Source organism: Talpa occidentalis, unplaced genomic scaffold, assembly GCF_014898055.3.
Source record: "Talpa occidentalis isolate TD23 unplaced genomic scaffold, MPIMG_talOcc4v2.1 talOcc4.5, whole genome shotgun sequence".
Classification (NCBI taxonomy): Eukaryota; Metazoa; Chordata; class Mammalia; order Eulipotyphla; family Talpidae; genus Talpa; species Talpa occidentalis.
Window position 1 is genome coordinate 81,213,294 of NW_023604861.1, and position 15,935 is coordinate 81,229,228.

The 15,935-nt window shown below is 39.4% G+C and overlaps 1 protein-coding gene across 1 annotated transcript in view; it reads left to right on the top strand.

Annotated features, from left to right (window-relative positions):
- The window catches only part of ANTXR1 (ANTXR cell adhesion molecule 1), a 226,043-nt gene that overhangs the window by 103,014 nt on the left and 107,094 nt on the right, over positions 1–15,935 (top strand). The window contains exon 11 of the mRNA XM_037527535.2: positions 14,867–14,936. Within this exon, the coding sequence (XP_037383432.1) occupies positions 14,867–14,936 (70 nt within the window). The remainder of the gene's footprint in view (positions 1–14,866; positions 14,937–15,935) is intronic.

Consider the following 15,935-nt stretch of genomic DNA (forward strand, 5'->3'; position numbering starts at 1 on the left):
ATTAATCTTTGTTTCTAAAAAATTGGATATGAGAAGTAATGAATATTTGAGGGCAAGCTCATAGAGGATGAACATCTACATAAACTATTAGTAAATGAAATCCAGCAATGTGGTTTTTTTTATTTTATTTTTTAAGATTTATTTATTTATACAAGCACTGGGTACATTCAGACGTGCGGGAGGGTGAGAGAATTCACTAGAGCCAGAGGGGAGAGCAGAACAGGCAGAGTGACTAAGTACACTGCTGAAGGGAGCAGCAAGCGGCAGGAGAGGTCTGCGCGCCATGTGGGGCCCTCTTGGGGGGCGGGGGACGGGGATTGAACCGGCGCTGCAGAGGCTTCAGGCAGCTTCGCAAGCCAGCGCACAACCGCTGTGCCACCAGGGAGGCCCTCCAGCAATGTGTTTTAAAAGGACGAGAATAACTAAAACTATTTCAGAGAAGAGGAGGTATCTTACATAGCAAAATGTTTTAATGCCAAAAAAAGTATTAAAATTCATTATCCATTTCAAATAAAAAATACTTTTAGAAAACTAAGAAAAAGGTATGATTTTTAACATAGTAAAAAATATAAAGAGAAGTTTGAATTCAAAACTCAGCACCATTTAATGGTAAATCACTATTTAGAGGTATTCACTTTATAGTTAGGAAGAGCAGGACAACCCAGTTCATTATTATTATATACTATTAATCTGAAAGTTTGAGCAGCACTGTCCAATAGAACCTACTCTGATAATGAAAATGTAAAATAGTAGTGGGTATGGTAGCCACAAGCCTCATGAACTTTTGGAGACTTGAAATGTGGCTAGTACATCTGAAGAACTAAATTATTCATTTCTTTTGATTTTAATCAACATAAATATTAGGTGGCTAGTGCTACCGGACCCTATTGAACAATGCCATAGATTTAAATAACTTAAAAAAATAAACTAAAGAGAATGAAATAAAGTTAAAGAGGCCAGCCCATCATTACTTTAAAATGATGATTGTCAGGCCTCCCTGGTCGCCTAGGGTTTAAGTCTTAGCACTATCACCTCTATGTCTTGAATTTAATCCCTGGCCAGGGAGCTAACCCACATATGGCACAGCAGACCTCTTCTGTCTCGCCCGCTGCTCCCCTTAGCAGTGTATTTCAGTACATCTGCCTATTCTGCTCCCCACTCTGTCTCTGGTGAATCCTCTCAACCCTGCACCTCTGGCCTATATCCCAGTTCATCTTCGCAATAATAATAATAATAATAATAATAATAATAATAAAGAGATAATGGTTTCTCTTTCTATAAAACTAAAAAGGGCTATTAAACTGGATGGTTTACATATAAATACCTACCTGATAACAACCAATAGCTTGCATGAGTTCAATAATGACCAAATAGAAAACATCACAGGAAAAACAGAACATAAAATGAAATCTAATAAGAACTAATATAACTAAACTTGTAAATATATATAGGAAAAATGCTATGAAACTTGCTATCATATATGAAGAAAGCACAAATAAATGGAGTGGCAGCAGAGCCCAGTAGCATATTGCATAGGCCTGATACCATCACCCAGGAAGAGAATTCTGGCCCTGTCTTACCCTGCTTTGTAACGTGGCAAGGTATTTGACATCTCCATGACTCAATTTTTGTCTGTAAAATGAGTACAGCAGTAACAGCACCACTGTTGGGTACTATAATGAGGCTTAAATGTCAGAAGTGGGGCTTACAGCTGTGCCTGGCAGACAGTGAGCTGTCCATCAACGTTGGCTGCTGGTATAAATCTACTATTATCATTATCACTATATTTAAAGGGTATTGAAAGACATTGATTGTCAAAGCAAGTGAGTATTGAAAGACATTGATTGTCTTCACATTAATATTTACATTTAATGCAACCTCAATGAAAATTTCAATGGGACTCTTTAAGTTAACAAAATAATTCTAACGGTTATATGGAAAAATAAACATTTAAGCATAGCCAAGAAAAATGTGGAAACTTTTGTGGAAACCTAGGCGATTTTAAGATGTATAAAAAAGCTGCAGTGATGGAAACAATGTATGATTGGTGCCACAAAGGGCAAACTGAGCACTGGAACAGGAAAACAAAATCCATAAACAGAGCCAAAACACTTCTGTGAATTTAGTGTAAAATAAAATGACCTTTCAAATCAGCAGAGAAGGAGTAGATTCTTTGAAAAATGGTGTTGAGACAACTGGCTAACTACTTGGAAAAAAAATTAAGTTTGATTTTTATCTTACACCTTACATCTAAACAAATTCCAGATGAACTAAAATTTAAATGTGAACATGAAACTATAAAAGTTCCAGCAGGAAAGAAAAATAAATATTTACATAATTTTCCAGTGGAGAAAGATTTTCTTAAGCACAACACTGAAGGGAGATACCATAAGGGGAAATATTAATAGTTTGAGTGCATATTTTTTCATTCTTCTGTTACATCCCAAAACATACCTAAAGGGAAACAGAAAGCTGCCAAAATTATCTGTAATGTAGATAATGAAGAGTCAACAACTTTAATATACAGACAGAGCTTAACATCAGTAAAAATGAGCCCATCAGTCAATGGGTAAACGATATGAAAAGGAAATTTACAAGAAAAATAATAATGGACAATAAGCATCTGAAAAATGCTCACTTTAATCAAGGAAATGCTAGCTGAAATAATCTATCAAAATGGCAAAGAGCAACAAAAAATACAGTGCCTTGTATTGTCAAATATATAGGATGAACAAGTATTTTCACTCATCATTGATGAGAGACCATTAAATCTTCTGGAAGGCAATTCTTAAAATGGATCAAACTTTCATACATTATTGACCCAAAATTTTAATTTCAACTTCATTAAAAGAAAATGTTTGGGAATGTTTATAAAGACTTGGCTACAAGATGGTCATCATAATATTGTCTGTAATGGCTAAAGGAAAAATACAGGAGTGAGAGTGAGGGAGGGCAACATGGAGGGAGGGAGGGAAGAAGGAAGGAAGGATATCAAAACATCTAATTGTAGCAACATAAATTTTTAACAATAGATAATTCCTTATATAAATTATACTTCACTCTAATATTAAAACAATTAAAATTGCTGATACGGAGAATGTTAATGTATGTTAAAAATAAGTTAAAAAAATAGTACTTGATGCTATCTTTGTTTTATGCCCATTTATATACAGAGGAAGAGAGCCTTGAAAGACACACATCAAAAATTTTTTTAATCTTTTATTTTATATAATTCTTACATCATTTTTCATTTTTGTACAATGTATGCATTTTCATTTTGGTTATATTCCCCATACAATTGCACCCCTCTTATTTTGATCCTAATCCTTCCTCTCCCTGCCCTCCCTCCCTGCCCCGGTAGTGTGTCTCTGGTTTATAGTTGCTTGTTGATTTTGATTTTCACTTTATTATAATTAGTCTTTTTCCTGGTCCCTTATTTAGGTTTTCTAAATTCCTGCTATGAGTGAGACCATCCGGTATTTTTCTTTTTCTTTCTGGCTTATTTTGCTGAGCATGATCCCTTCTAGCTCCATCCATGTTGCTGCAAATTGCATGTGTTTATCTTTTTTGATTGCTGAGTAATATTCCATTGTGTGTATGCATGTATGTGTGTGTGTGTATGTGTGTGTATATATATATATATATATATATATATATATATATATATATATATATATATCTCACATCTTCTTGATCCAGTCATCTATTTTTGGGCATTTGGGTTGTTTCCATAGCTTAGCTATTGTAAATAGTGCTGCTATAAACATAGGGGTGCAGGTGCCCTTTGGAATTAATGTTTTTGTGTCATTTAGGTAAACACCTAGGAGTGGAATTGCTGGATCATATGGAAGCTCTATCTTTAGTAGGTTGAGGAATCTCCACACAGCTCCCCATAGTGGTTGGGCCAGTTTGTACTCCCACCAGCAGTGCAGGAGAGTTCCTTTTTCTCCACATCCTTGCCAGCATTTGTTGTTGTTGCTAGTTTTTGTAATATGTGCCATTCTCACTGGTGTAAGATGGTATCTCATTGTAGTTTTGATTTGCTTCCTGATTACAAGTGATGTTGAACATTTTTTCATATGCCTGCTGGCCATTTGCATTTCCTCTTTGGAGAAGTTTCTTTTTAGCTCTCCTGCCCATTTTTTGACTGGATTATTTTCTTTGTTTTTGTTGCATCTCATCAGCTCTCTGTAGATTTTTATGATTAGTCCTTTATCATTAGTGTCGTGTGCAAAAATTTTCTCCCAGTCAGTGGGGTTTCTCTTTGTTTTGGTTATTGTCTCTTTTGCTGTGCTGAAGCTCTTTAATTTGATGTAGTCCCAGCTGTTTATCTTTGCCTTCACTATCATTGCTTTGGGTGAACACATCAAAATGTTAACAGTATTTACTTCTGAATGAGACCACTATTAATTTTTATTTTCTTCTTTCTATCTACCTTTTCTGCTTTCTGTAATCACATGTCCCTTATGTAATGAGAGAAAAAAAAACCAAAGCGGTTATTTAAAATTTAATTTAAAAAATTTACTAATTATTTAGCCCTAGCACACATATTACGTGTAATATTTGGTTGGTTCTCCAAACCACCAAGCCAAACTCTCTCTTGGCCAAGAAAATATCTTGGAAATCTTCACATAAGCTTTATTTGTTCTGGCTGCACTTTTCCCAACTCCAGTACCAGTGTATTATGCCAGGAAAAGATCCACTTTCAATTGGAACTCCATTTGTAGGGAGATCAGAATGCTAAACGGGAGACCCTGATATATGAGCTGAGAAAGGATCCATTTTAATGAACAGTAAATGAAAAAATGGACATTTTACTAATGCAGTAATGACAAACATGCTAGGCTATCCTCTGTTGCATGGAGGCATTATGAGACTGATTTTTTTCAAGAAACTCACTAAAATTCAACTTCACAGGACAGGTGAGAAATCAGTTTTGTGGTTTTATGGGTTCGTTTATTTTTTGATGCAAAATTTTATTCCCCAGCTTGATTGCCAGTCTTATTCACTAGATATGGCTATCAGAGGATAAAACTTTATTCTCTTTGAAGATATTCTCTTTAAGTAAACATTAGTCATGAAGACAGTTCTAAGAATTCCAAAGTGGGGCTCAGCTAGCTTCCCAAGGGGATAAGAGATACCTCTTATATAGAGACTCAAATATAGAAATTCTGGTGGGTTTATTTTTAGAAATCTGTCCAATTATCCAGAATCTCTACTCATCTGAGAAAATATCTGGGCTCCAAGACTGCTGTGGGCACTCTAAGGAGATGATCGTAGTGCACTTATGTGGCAGATGATAAGGGAGTTCAGAGAAAAGGACAACATTAACTCCCCAGACAAAAGTCTCTTGTTTCCTTTCTCACCAGTTAGTGGTTCATTTAGTGATTGAAAGTATTATTGCAATTTGGATGCATCCCTGGGGAGCTGATGTCAAATGTAGATGATGGATGTAATTTTGTGCAACAGAGCATCTCACCTCATGATTATTATTCTGCACAATAGAATTACCAGGGAGCTTACCCACAGGATAGGAGATGCATATTGCTGAGCACCTACCCTATACCTTCCCTATACTATCTCATTTCTTCCTTGTATCAGCCCAGTAAGGAAGAGTTATTTGTTTCCTGTTTAGCTGCAGGAAACTGACACTCAGAGAGATGAAGTATACCAAGTCACCCAGATACCAAGAGGCAGAAGCTCAGAGACTTTCTATCACTTCTCTACATTGCTTCCAAAACATATCCCCACAGATCCAGGGATCCCCTAAATCCATATGGCCACGTCACTCTGATGTATGCCCTATTGGAGGTGCTTATACCTACTGTTCTGCCTCATTTTGTCCACAGGAAACCTCAGTTCAGATTTAGCTACTTTCCAAAGATCTCAGAACATGTTAGTGAATTAAATGTTGAGTTCAAATTCAAGAAAAATGCCTTGGATCAAGGGGGGAAGAGCCCCAGGCGTTCCAGTATCTGTGTGTGCACTTCAACAAAATAATGGGAGAGAAAGTGGTTAACGTGAAGAAGGATCAGACCAGTAAGAACCCTTTAACACTGACATCCTTCAAATATTTGCTCAACAGTCATTTAGAGGAAAGGTTAAATGCTACTAAGGCAAAGGGGGAAAAAAAGAAAGACTACTGGTGGTTCTCTCCTCCATTCAGTTCAGCTCAGGTCTTTAACATGCATGCCACACCAGCTTACACGGATACTCAAGTATGCGCCTGGGGTCTGTTTCCCACTCTCCCCTGAGTCTCTGCCCAGGTTTGTGTTATTTAAGAGCAGTCATGGCCATGATTGTGTAGAAGGCTTTAGACTTTTGGATGGACTTGCCCTCAATCCCAATTCCAAAGGCAAAATCTTTCCAAACCTAATTGTGCACAGCTGCAAGAGTTTGTGTGTCAGGAGACACATAACTTGTACATGAATCCTGAATTGTCCTCTACCAACTGAAAACAAAGCTTTCAGAAATACATTTTTTTCTAAGCAAATTACAGCTGTTTTGAATGCAATACTATTCTGACCTCAGGCTTACATAATTTTTAAAGGTTGATGTTTTGCTTAGAAGATAATTTGTAAGTTTTATAATTGTCAACAGTCAAGAATTTTTTAGTGTAGATTTATTGAGAAGAGGAAATATTTTGCAAGAGCCTGAGTCCAATCACCTTCACTGAGTTTTCTTGTAATATCTAAAGCTGCCCCAATTAACTTCAGCTAGAGAAAGAGATAACTACTATAATATTTTGTGTAATACAATCCCAATTATGTGAAAAAATGCATAGGAAAGAACTGTGAGATAGTGTTCATGATGTGTGTCACTGGAAGTTAGAATTACCAAGGATTCTCATTTCTTTTTTATGTACTTCTCTGTATTTCCTGGGTTTTTTACACTAAGCATGTATTACTTTCGTAATTAATAAAAATATCAATGAATATGGGCAGAAAATAATTTACATCCTGAGAAGTCAGACTAGCTGTATTGAGGACAGCTAGTGTGCCAGAATTTGGGTCTAGCAACCTCATCTGGGGCTGGAAATGTGTAAGCCCCAAAAAAGGCAATCTGGAGACCAGCAGCACTGCAGGATCCTGTCCCTGCACCCCTCCTGGAATGGACTCATGGTCCTTCATCTTTTCCTTTCTCTCCTTCCGGGCTCAGGATGTCATCTTGATTCCCATGTACACAGGGACCAAGGTAACCCCCATCATTTCCTCCCAAGACTGCCCTCAAGTGCCAAGTCCTGGTTTGCTATTTAGATGTAAGGTGTCCTGACTCTACCAGACTTCCCACCTACACCATCTCAACCTGGGCAGCAGTGTAAGTCTCACTCTGGGGAGAGCCAATTCAGTTACAAAGCAGAGTGGCTCAGGGGCCACACAATCTGCTACTAGGAAAACCAGAACCCATCGAAGCCTGCGTGGGGGCTTTATCCATAAACACCGTCCTTACTCCAACCAGAACATGTCTCCCAATGCACTCTAGCTGTTATGCCCTTTCCCCCAACCTCTCCCCATCACTTTAAAACACTACTAACTTCTCTGGGAGCTGTGAATTACCCCATGATAGCTGAGGGTCTTCTTCAATGGGTCAGAGAACAATATAAAGCCATGGTAGACAGTATATCAGATATCTAACCTTTGCCCTATTGGCATTTTGGGTCAAATAATATTTTGCTTAGGTGGAAGGCCTCCCTGGTCTCTATCCCTAGATGCCATTAGTCCCCCACCCCCAGTTTGACCAACAAAACTATCTCAGACATTGCTAATTGTTTCCTGAGGGGAAAAATCTCCTTCATGCCTAGATACATATCCTTCATGTATCTCCTTCATGCCTAGATACATATGCCTAGATACATATCCACAGATCCACAGATTGGGATGAAGGACTTGTTTCTTGTCACAGCTCTGCCAAAGAACATTAACACAACTCCATAAATTAGTTACAACACCTACTTGGTCTCTGCCCACAATCACATCTTGTGTTTAGCAGCTGCCTCAGACAATCAGCTCTGCAGTACTCCGAGTTAATAGCAGTTGGCTTAGGCTGAGTGCATTTTAAGTGTTGAGCACTACTAATATCATCTCATTGACAGTGACAACAACCTATAAAATAAGTATTATTCCCATACTAGAGGTGAGAACTCTATGGGTTATGGAATGTGTTACATAGCCAGTGGGAGGCAGAGCTGTGAAGGGACTCCAGACTCTAGATTCATGTGCTTGTTGTTTTCCATTCTACTCCAACCTGCCCCCAGAGAACAGGGCAGGAGCCAAAGCTCTGTCCTAGACACCTCTAACATAAGAACTGCTGGAAGGTTATGTATAGCTCCAGAGAACTTACCCAGGACCTACTGACCAAGCTCTTCCCCACCACCCCCCACCTCCTAGTGACTAGTCATAAAGGCCTTCCAAGGAAAGCCTGCAACAACTGCAAACCAGGGGAGGTGTGAGTAAGTGTGGGTCATGTCTGAGGAAATGGCTGATGGCCAGCTCGGTTCTGCCACATGAAAGGAATACTTCTGGCTCCAACTAGTCCTGAGAGGACAATGTAGTAGACAAGCTATGTTCTGAAGATTAGTCCCAACTTGCTCCCATCTACTTGTGCTTCACTGCCATCTCTTCTCATCCTGCTTTGATTCTTGTTTCTCACTGTTCTGACCTTAAAACCACACTGTCCAGCTTTTCTAGTTAGAAACCTCTCTTTATTCCCCAGTATAGAGTTAACTTCTAGCAAACAAATCCTTAGATTTGTTGTCTCATCCATCTGAAAGCCTTCTAGCCCAGAGCCTGCACATAGTACATGACCAACAGATGTCAACTTGCTTCTTCTCTAAGCAATGGGTCCCATTTAGCTTTGTATAGACCCCCCACATTCTCATATTATCATGGCAGGCAGGCCATGTAGGGCAACAGCTGCCTCTTTCTGGCAAGGGCCTCAGAAAGCTCAAGCCTGATGCTTTAAGTGTCACTGACTTGGAGGCCTGCTCAATCACTTTTATTTCAGATATTTGCACAATATTTTAAAAGTCCAATTTTTTTTAAGTGGTTGCTTTTGAAGTCTGTGAGAAGGTGGAAACATCCAGCCTAACTTTAGCCTGTCTGTTTTCCCTTCATTCAGAGACACATTCCCAAACCAGCTGATAATTTGGTGCTGAACAGTTATACTTGGCTCAGGGATGCCATAAAAATGCACCCTAGGCCCAGGGGAGATTGGGAGCAAGAGCAGGGTGAGCTCATTTAGTCCCTAAACTTCATTATTTTGTCACAGTAGGAATGTAAACTCCACTTTGTCACTTACATCAGCTTTTGGAAACTTTCAACAAGCTCCTCCAGATAAGACTGAGGGTTATTTTGCTTTTCTTTTTGGCCATAAATAAATATTTATATCTAGAAACAATTGCCAAGACTTGGGAAGTATTTGAATTATTTAATCAGCTCTGTAAAAGGATTCACTGTGATTGGTGTTTGCATTTGGCTAATGAATTTTAATCCTGGTTTTATCCCAAATCCATTAGACAGTTACCAAATGCAGAGAAGAATTCGAGGAAATCCCTTCCTTTACCAGTCTGAAAAGAATTATGTTTGATCCAATAGCAAAACCTGGGAATGTACACATTGGAGTGAGTGACTTTGGAATGTGGGTTCATTACAGTAGATCAGGGTTTCCTAGGAGATGTCTGAACCTTATCACAGCTCTTCAACCCTAGTATTCTCTCCTGACCTCTCCTGGAAGACATGCCTCCCACTGGTACCTTAACTCCCCAGTGGAACCTCGTGGACCACTTGCTTCCCAAGTAGTGAGGTATAAAGAGCCTCTGCTCCTGTTGTGTTTCAGGCTAATCATAAAACTTGGTGGGATGACCTTGAGTGAGTCATTTCAACAAAACCTGGGCCTGAATTCCAGCTCTGGCATTTACTAATGGTGCAACAATAACTCAATTAACTAACCTTTCTAAGCCTCAGTTTCCTAAGGTTTTATACACAAAACATCTTTATCCTGGGCCTCCCCGGTGGCGCAGCGGTTGAGCACTGGGTTGTGAAGCTGCCTGCAGCCTCTACAGCGCCAGTTCGATCCCTGGCTGCTGGGCGAGGGTCCCACATGGTACGCAGACCTTTCCTGCTGCCCGCTGCTCCCCTCAGCAGTCTAGTTCATCAGTCTGCCTGTTCTGCTCTCCGCTCTGGCTCTGGTGAATTCGCTCACCCTCACGCGCTTCTGACTGTACCCAGTGCTTGTATAAATAAATATATCTTTAAAAAAAAAATATTTATCTTCATACACTTTTCATTTTTCCTAGACAATCCTTAATGTCTAAAAAGGTACTAGTTGGTTAGAACCATTAAGTTAAGCAATTAAAAATTTAGCCTTCAATTCTTCTGCTTTTAAACTACCCATTCACATAGTCTATTTTGAAGATGTGAATGCCCTTGTAATAATGTGGAATAATATTTGCTGAATGCTTTGTAAAGTGCCAAGTGCTGTGCTATTCTTCTTTTTTTTTTTTAAGATTTATTTATTTATTTATTCATAGACAGACTGGGGTGTAGGCCAGAGAGCAGCAGGGAGAGGGAGAGGACAAGAGGATTCACCAGAGACAGAGTGGGAAGCAGAACAGGCAGATCTACTGAAATACACTGCTAAGGGGAGCAGCAGGCAAGACAGAAGAGGTCTGCTGTGCCCTATGTGGGCTAGCTCCCTGGATCTATTTGACTCTGAAGTTTACCCTGCTCCTCTGTGTACTCAGTAGTCAGCCTCAGGGAAGCCCAGCTTTCAAGCCTCGAGTACTTTTGGCAGTTTGACTTACTGACAATCATTAATCCCAAATCCTGATTTAGATCCAGTTTCTGATTATCAGGCTCTTGAAGACAAAAGCTTTAGGTTTACCTATATCAAGGATGTGCACCAAATTCTAAAATATCTTTGGTAAAAAGCAAGGAAATTTACATTTACAGTTCATCTAAAATCTCCCTTAATTTCTGGTTTCAAACTCCTGCCCCTCCCAAATTTCCTTCCCAGTTGCAAAGAAGCCAGTGGCTGCTCTTAATTCCTGTTCTCTATTTCCCCTGCCCACTCAATGCTAATGAGCAGTGAAATGGCTGCCTAGTGGACAAAGGGACCCAGGGGCCTCGGTCATCCTCAGGGTGGATTATGGCCCCATAAACGTCACAACACCACAGACCTTGGCAAAGGGGCAGTGAGGTTGGCACAGTCCTCAGGCCAAACAGGGCCCAGTTGAGGAGCCGACGAGGAAGGCTTTGTGCCCTGCTTCCCAAGTGGACGTTCCAGGAAGGAGTCATATGATCTGAGTTATGGAAACCAAATGGCCCTTCTTTGTTTAGAGAAAGAGAGGAAAAAAAAGTCACTCATTTTTGTGGTAAAGTGAAAACAGGCTCCAAACCAAGCAATCCCTTTCAGAGCAGAAAATGCCAGCTCTGCACAGCAGGCCTGCAGCCTCAGAGGCTGATAAACTGATGGAAGACAAAGTTTCCTGAGTCTACCCAGCAAGGCTTTCCTCTGCTTTGCTGCAGAGATATTTAGCCTCCCAGGCAGGAAAGGAGAATGATAGAAAGGGGAAAGTGAGAAATGTCTGCTTGATTTAGGCCAGTCTTACTCTTTCCAGTTGGGATGGGAGAAGAAGAAAGTCGTTCAGAGAAAGCCCAGAAGTGAGGGTGGACCCTAAACAGGCATGCGAGCGTGCCAGCCTCTGGAATCTCCCGGCAGTGAGCTAACTGGGACGTCCTCCCCAGTGCAACCCAGCTCTTCCCACAGAATGCAGCCAGGAGTGACGGGCCTCATATGACTGCTCTGTGGCTGAGCCATGGGCTCTGAGAGCAGACTCCACAGACAGGGGTCACCACTCCCAAGTGTCATCAGTGCCCGTACAGCAAGATAAGCCATGGCCATGAGAAAATAAGTCTAAATCCTGTCAGCCACACCTGCCCTGAGTTTGGTTTACTCTCTAATACAAGCCTTACTGAAATGGAAAGATTGGGCAAGGAAAGAAGAACAGAGGATTCTGTTCTTGTCCTGAACCTCCTGGGTGTGCATTCAGCTCCTCTGTGTAACATGGGGCAGGTTTCTTCATCACTCTACATCTGATCCCCACCTTTAAAATGAAGGGTATGATATCTTTGCTGGTAGCACAAAATATCTGCGTTCCTTCCTGCCCCAGGATCTTTGCAGTGCCACCTCTCTCCACCTTCATCTGCTCTTTACTCTACCTTTGGGTTTAGCTTCAACAGCCTTTCTTCAGGAAAGCATTTCCAGACCAGAGTTGTCCCCTCTCCTTCTCCTTTTCTGTGCTCACATTTATAGTCAAAAATTAATTAAAAATAATATTGATAATATGCCATCTCCTTAAGCAAGCTTCATCTGTTTCATTCATTGCAAGATCTAACGCAATGCCTGGCACACAGTAGACATTCAAAAAAACCATATTTTAGTAAAAATGAACCTGTTTAATAACTACCTCCTATAAAATCCATAGAGGTAGAGACCGTGTTTTTCTTCTCAAAGCCTGTCTTTAGCACCTAGTGGACCTTCAGTAAATATTTGTTGAATGAATACATGAATGACCAAGTGACTTGGAATAACCTCCCTCACTTTTCACCACTTGAAGGTGGTGAGACTAATTGAGTATTTCTTCTTTCTCCTTCCATGGGAACTCAGTACTTAGTGCTCACATGTGTCCTGTAACTCCCATGCCAGGTGGCTCTTCTCCTTGAGTCCAGTTATGGAGGGAACAAGGCTCTCTAATCTCCATTCAAGCAACTGTTTAGTGTCAGCTGCAGAACTGAGGACTTGACTTGCAAATGGCATTAGATATATCAGTTTCACAACAAGTGCCAACAGCAGAATATCTTCCTTCAATTAGATGTTCATTCCTTTCTACCTTCTAGTATAGGTGTTTGTATTCACAACTTGATTAAAAGGACTACTATTATTCATCTTCAAGTCACCTACAGGTCCTCCCACTGTCTTTTGTACAGAACACAAACCCAATAGTATATATTCCAATATTCATATGCTACATATATATGAAGGAATGACTACTATATTCTGAAAATAGTAAATGCTCACCTCTGCTCCTGACCCCAGGATCTGGGACACAACGAAGTTTTTAAAACATTGGAGCTTGAAGCTGGTCACTTTTCCTGGTCATCCACTAGGATAAGAGCAAAAGCTTACACCTCCAGAATTCCCTCTCCTAATCTATTTTTCACAACATGTGCTAAAGCTTCCAAAATCATCACTGTAAGTTTTCCTACAAAAATTTACAAAGTTCTCTTCATAGCTAATAGAATTATAATAAGTCTGCACTTAAAATGTTGGATAGGTTTTTGAAAACTATGACTTTAAGAAAGCAGCATGTAAAGAAAACTGATCCTCAAATAACTTTGTTTTGGTCAACATTAATGTTGACCTAGATTTTTTTTTTCTCATCAATGTGAAACATTTTTCAAGATTCTGCTGTAGGTCCACATCCCTCAGTCTAACTCAGAACTTGGACCAAACTTCTTCCTACACTGATCTTTCAGATCCCACTTACATCCTGCCCTGGAACATGATTCTTATTTGCTTATCTTTGCTTCCTCCTCCCACTGGGAATGCTCTTCCCCATCTTCCTACCAGAGCACAACTCAAATTTTGTGTCCCTGTGTCTTCACCATCTCACCTACATAAAAGAACTACCTGTTGTCTGAAACCAAATGATATTTCTGGCTAGCAACTTCTCATATTGGTCAGTGAACCTTCTCTTTCCTTTTTATTAAGCTGAGATATAATTGACATTCTGTTCATCTTAGGTACACAACATAATGATTCAATACTTGTATATATTTGAAGGTGATCACCACAGTAAGTTTCACAAACTTCCATCACCACAAAGTGACAACTTTTTTGTGTGTGATAAGTATGCTTAAGAACTGTTCTCTCAGCAACTTTCAAATATATAATATTGTATTAACTATACTCACCATATTATAAATTACAGACCCAGGAATTATTTATTCTATAACTGGAAGTTTGTATCTTTTAGTTATTTTTACCCATTTTGCTCACTCCCTACTTCTACCTCTGAACCACCAATCTGGTCTCTGTAGCTATGATTTCTTTTTTAAAATGCCACATGTGAGATCTGACTTATTTTATTTGGCATACTATCCTCAAAATTCATCAATGTTGTCACAAATGGCAAGATTTCTTTTTTATGGCTGGATAATATTCCATTGTAAAAATACAATCATGCACACATGTATACATTCTGAGAAATGCATCTTTATGTGATTTATTTTTTGTGCAAATCTAAAAGTGTAATTATACAAGCCTAGATGGTATAATCTACTACACATCTAGGTTATACTGTGTAGTCTATTTGGGCCACCATCATTTATGCAGCCCAAAATTGACTGTTGTTAAATAATGCAAGACTTTATATACCACATTTTCTTTATCCATTCATCCATGATAGACACTTAGTTTATATCTATATCTTTGCTATTATGAGAGTAATACTGATAACTTTTTACAAAAATATAGTTTTTCTTCCAAACTAGACACAGACCTGAAGCTCTCTGAAGACCACCCTAGTTATAATATTGTTTTCCTCTCAGTTATGTCTAGTCTATGATAAGAGTTGGATATATCTGTTTGCACATTGACTGACTCAACTGGACATATATGGTCAGTGACTAGTATTTGGGTAGGACACCTTGAGTACACACTAGCGAATTTTGCACTCATAAGAAGTTAATTTCAAAGAGTTATTGCTATTAGATATTCGCCCAGAACTTGGCTGATTAGTTCTAGGAATCAAATTTTGAAATTATAAACTTGCCTCACTTTTCATCCTCTGACTTTCCTTTTACAGATGAGAAGCCCTTCACTGTGGAAGACACTTATTTGCTGTGTCCAGCACCTATCTTAAAAGAAGTTGGCATGTAAGTTTCCATCCTCAACTGACCCTCAGAGCCATGAAGGAGATAGGCAATAGATGAAGTAAGGAGAAAAGGAAATATCTTTTTTCCCTGTCATAACAGAGCCTTTCTCTAGACTCATTAGGGAATAATAATGGTGCTGATACTTAGAGTGAGCCAGATATCAGGCTAAACATGGATATCTCACTTTATCTTCCCATGTTACTAATGGATCAGATACTCAGGCATATTATTCCAATTTCACAGACGTGGAATGTATGGCTGAGAGAATGTGAGTAGCTTACCCAAGACCACACAGCAGAGTCTGGGCTCAAACCAAGGTCTTTCTGGCTTAATCACAACCACATTTCAAGAAAGCTCTAATACTTCCCAAAGCATCCTCACACAAATTACCTTGCCCTGTCATCACAATTGTCCTTCTAGATGATTATCTCAACCTCAGAGACAAGGAAGCTCAGAAAGGCTAAGTGAGTCCACATTTTGTTCAAGGCAATTCAAGACCCCAGACTCAGGCTATCTAAGGCCACTCTCAGTGCTCCTTTCTTTGGGCCTCTGCAGAGCATTGGGTAACACTGAGAGCCACAAGTTTCCCTGAACTAAGTTTTGCAGGGGATCCCAGATGGTATAGTTACAATAAATGCTAGTGAAGTGTAATTAAAACATTTCCTGAACAAGAAAAGAAATATATGGGGAAAGAGAAGCACCTTTTGGAAGAAACAAATGCTGGCCTCTTTGTAAACCTGTTTATAAAGGCTGAAGATAGAATGGTGGCTTTAAGAAAAAAATGTTAAACTTGTTCATCAGAATTCTAATTTTAATCATTTGTTCAGATTGTAAAGCCTCCAACTCTGATTGCTTAGCATCAGCCTGGACCACTGAGTCCACAAACAAGCATGTGCCCATGTTCTAAAATCCAAGCTTGTGTTTCAGTGAGTCTCATATAGATGGGAGATGGTAGAAGGCAAATTTATTCATATACTCCTGTACCTCTGTGTTTGATAA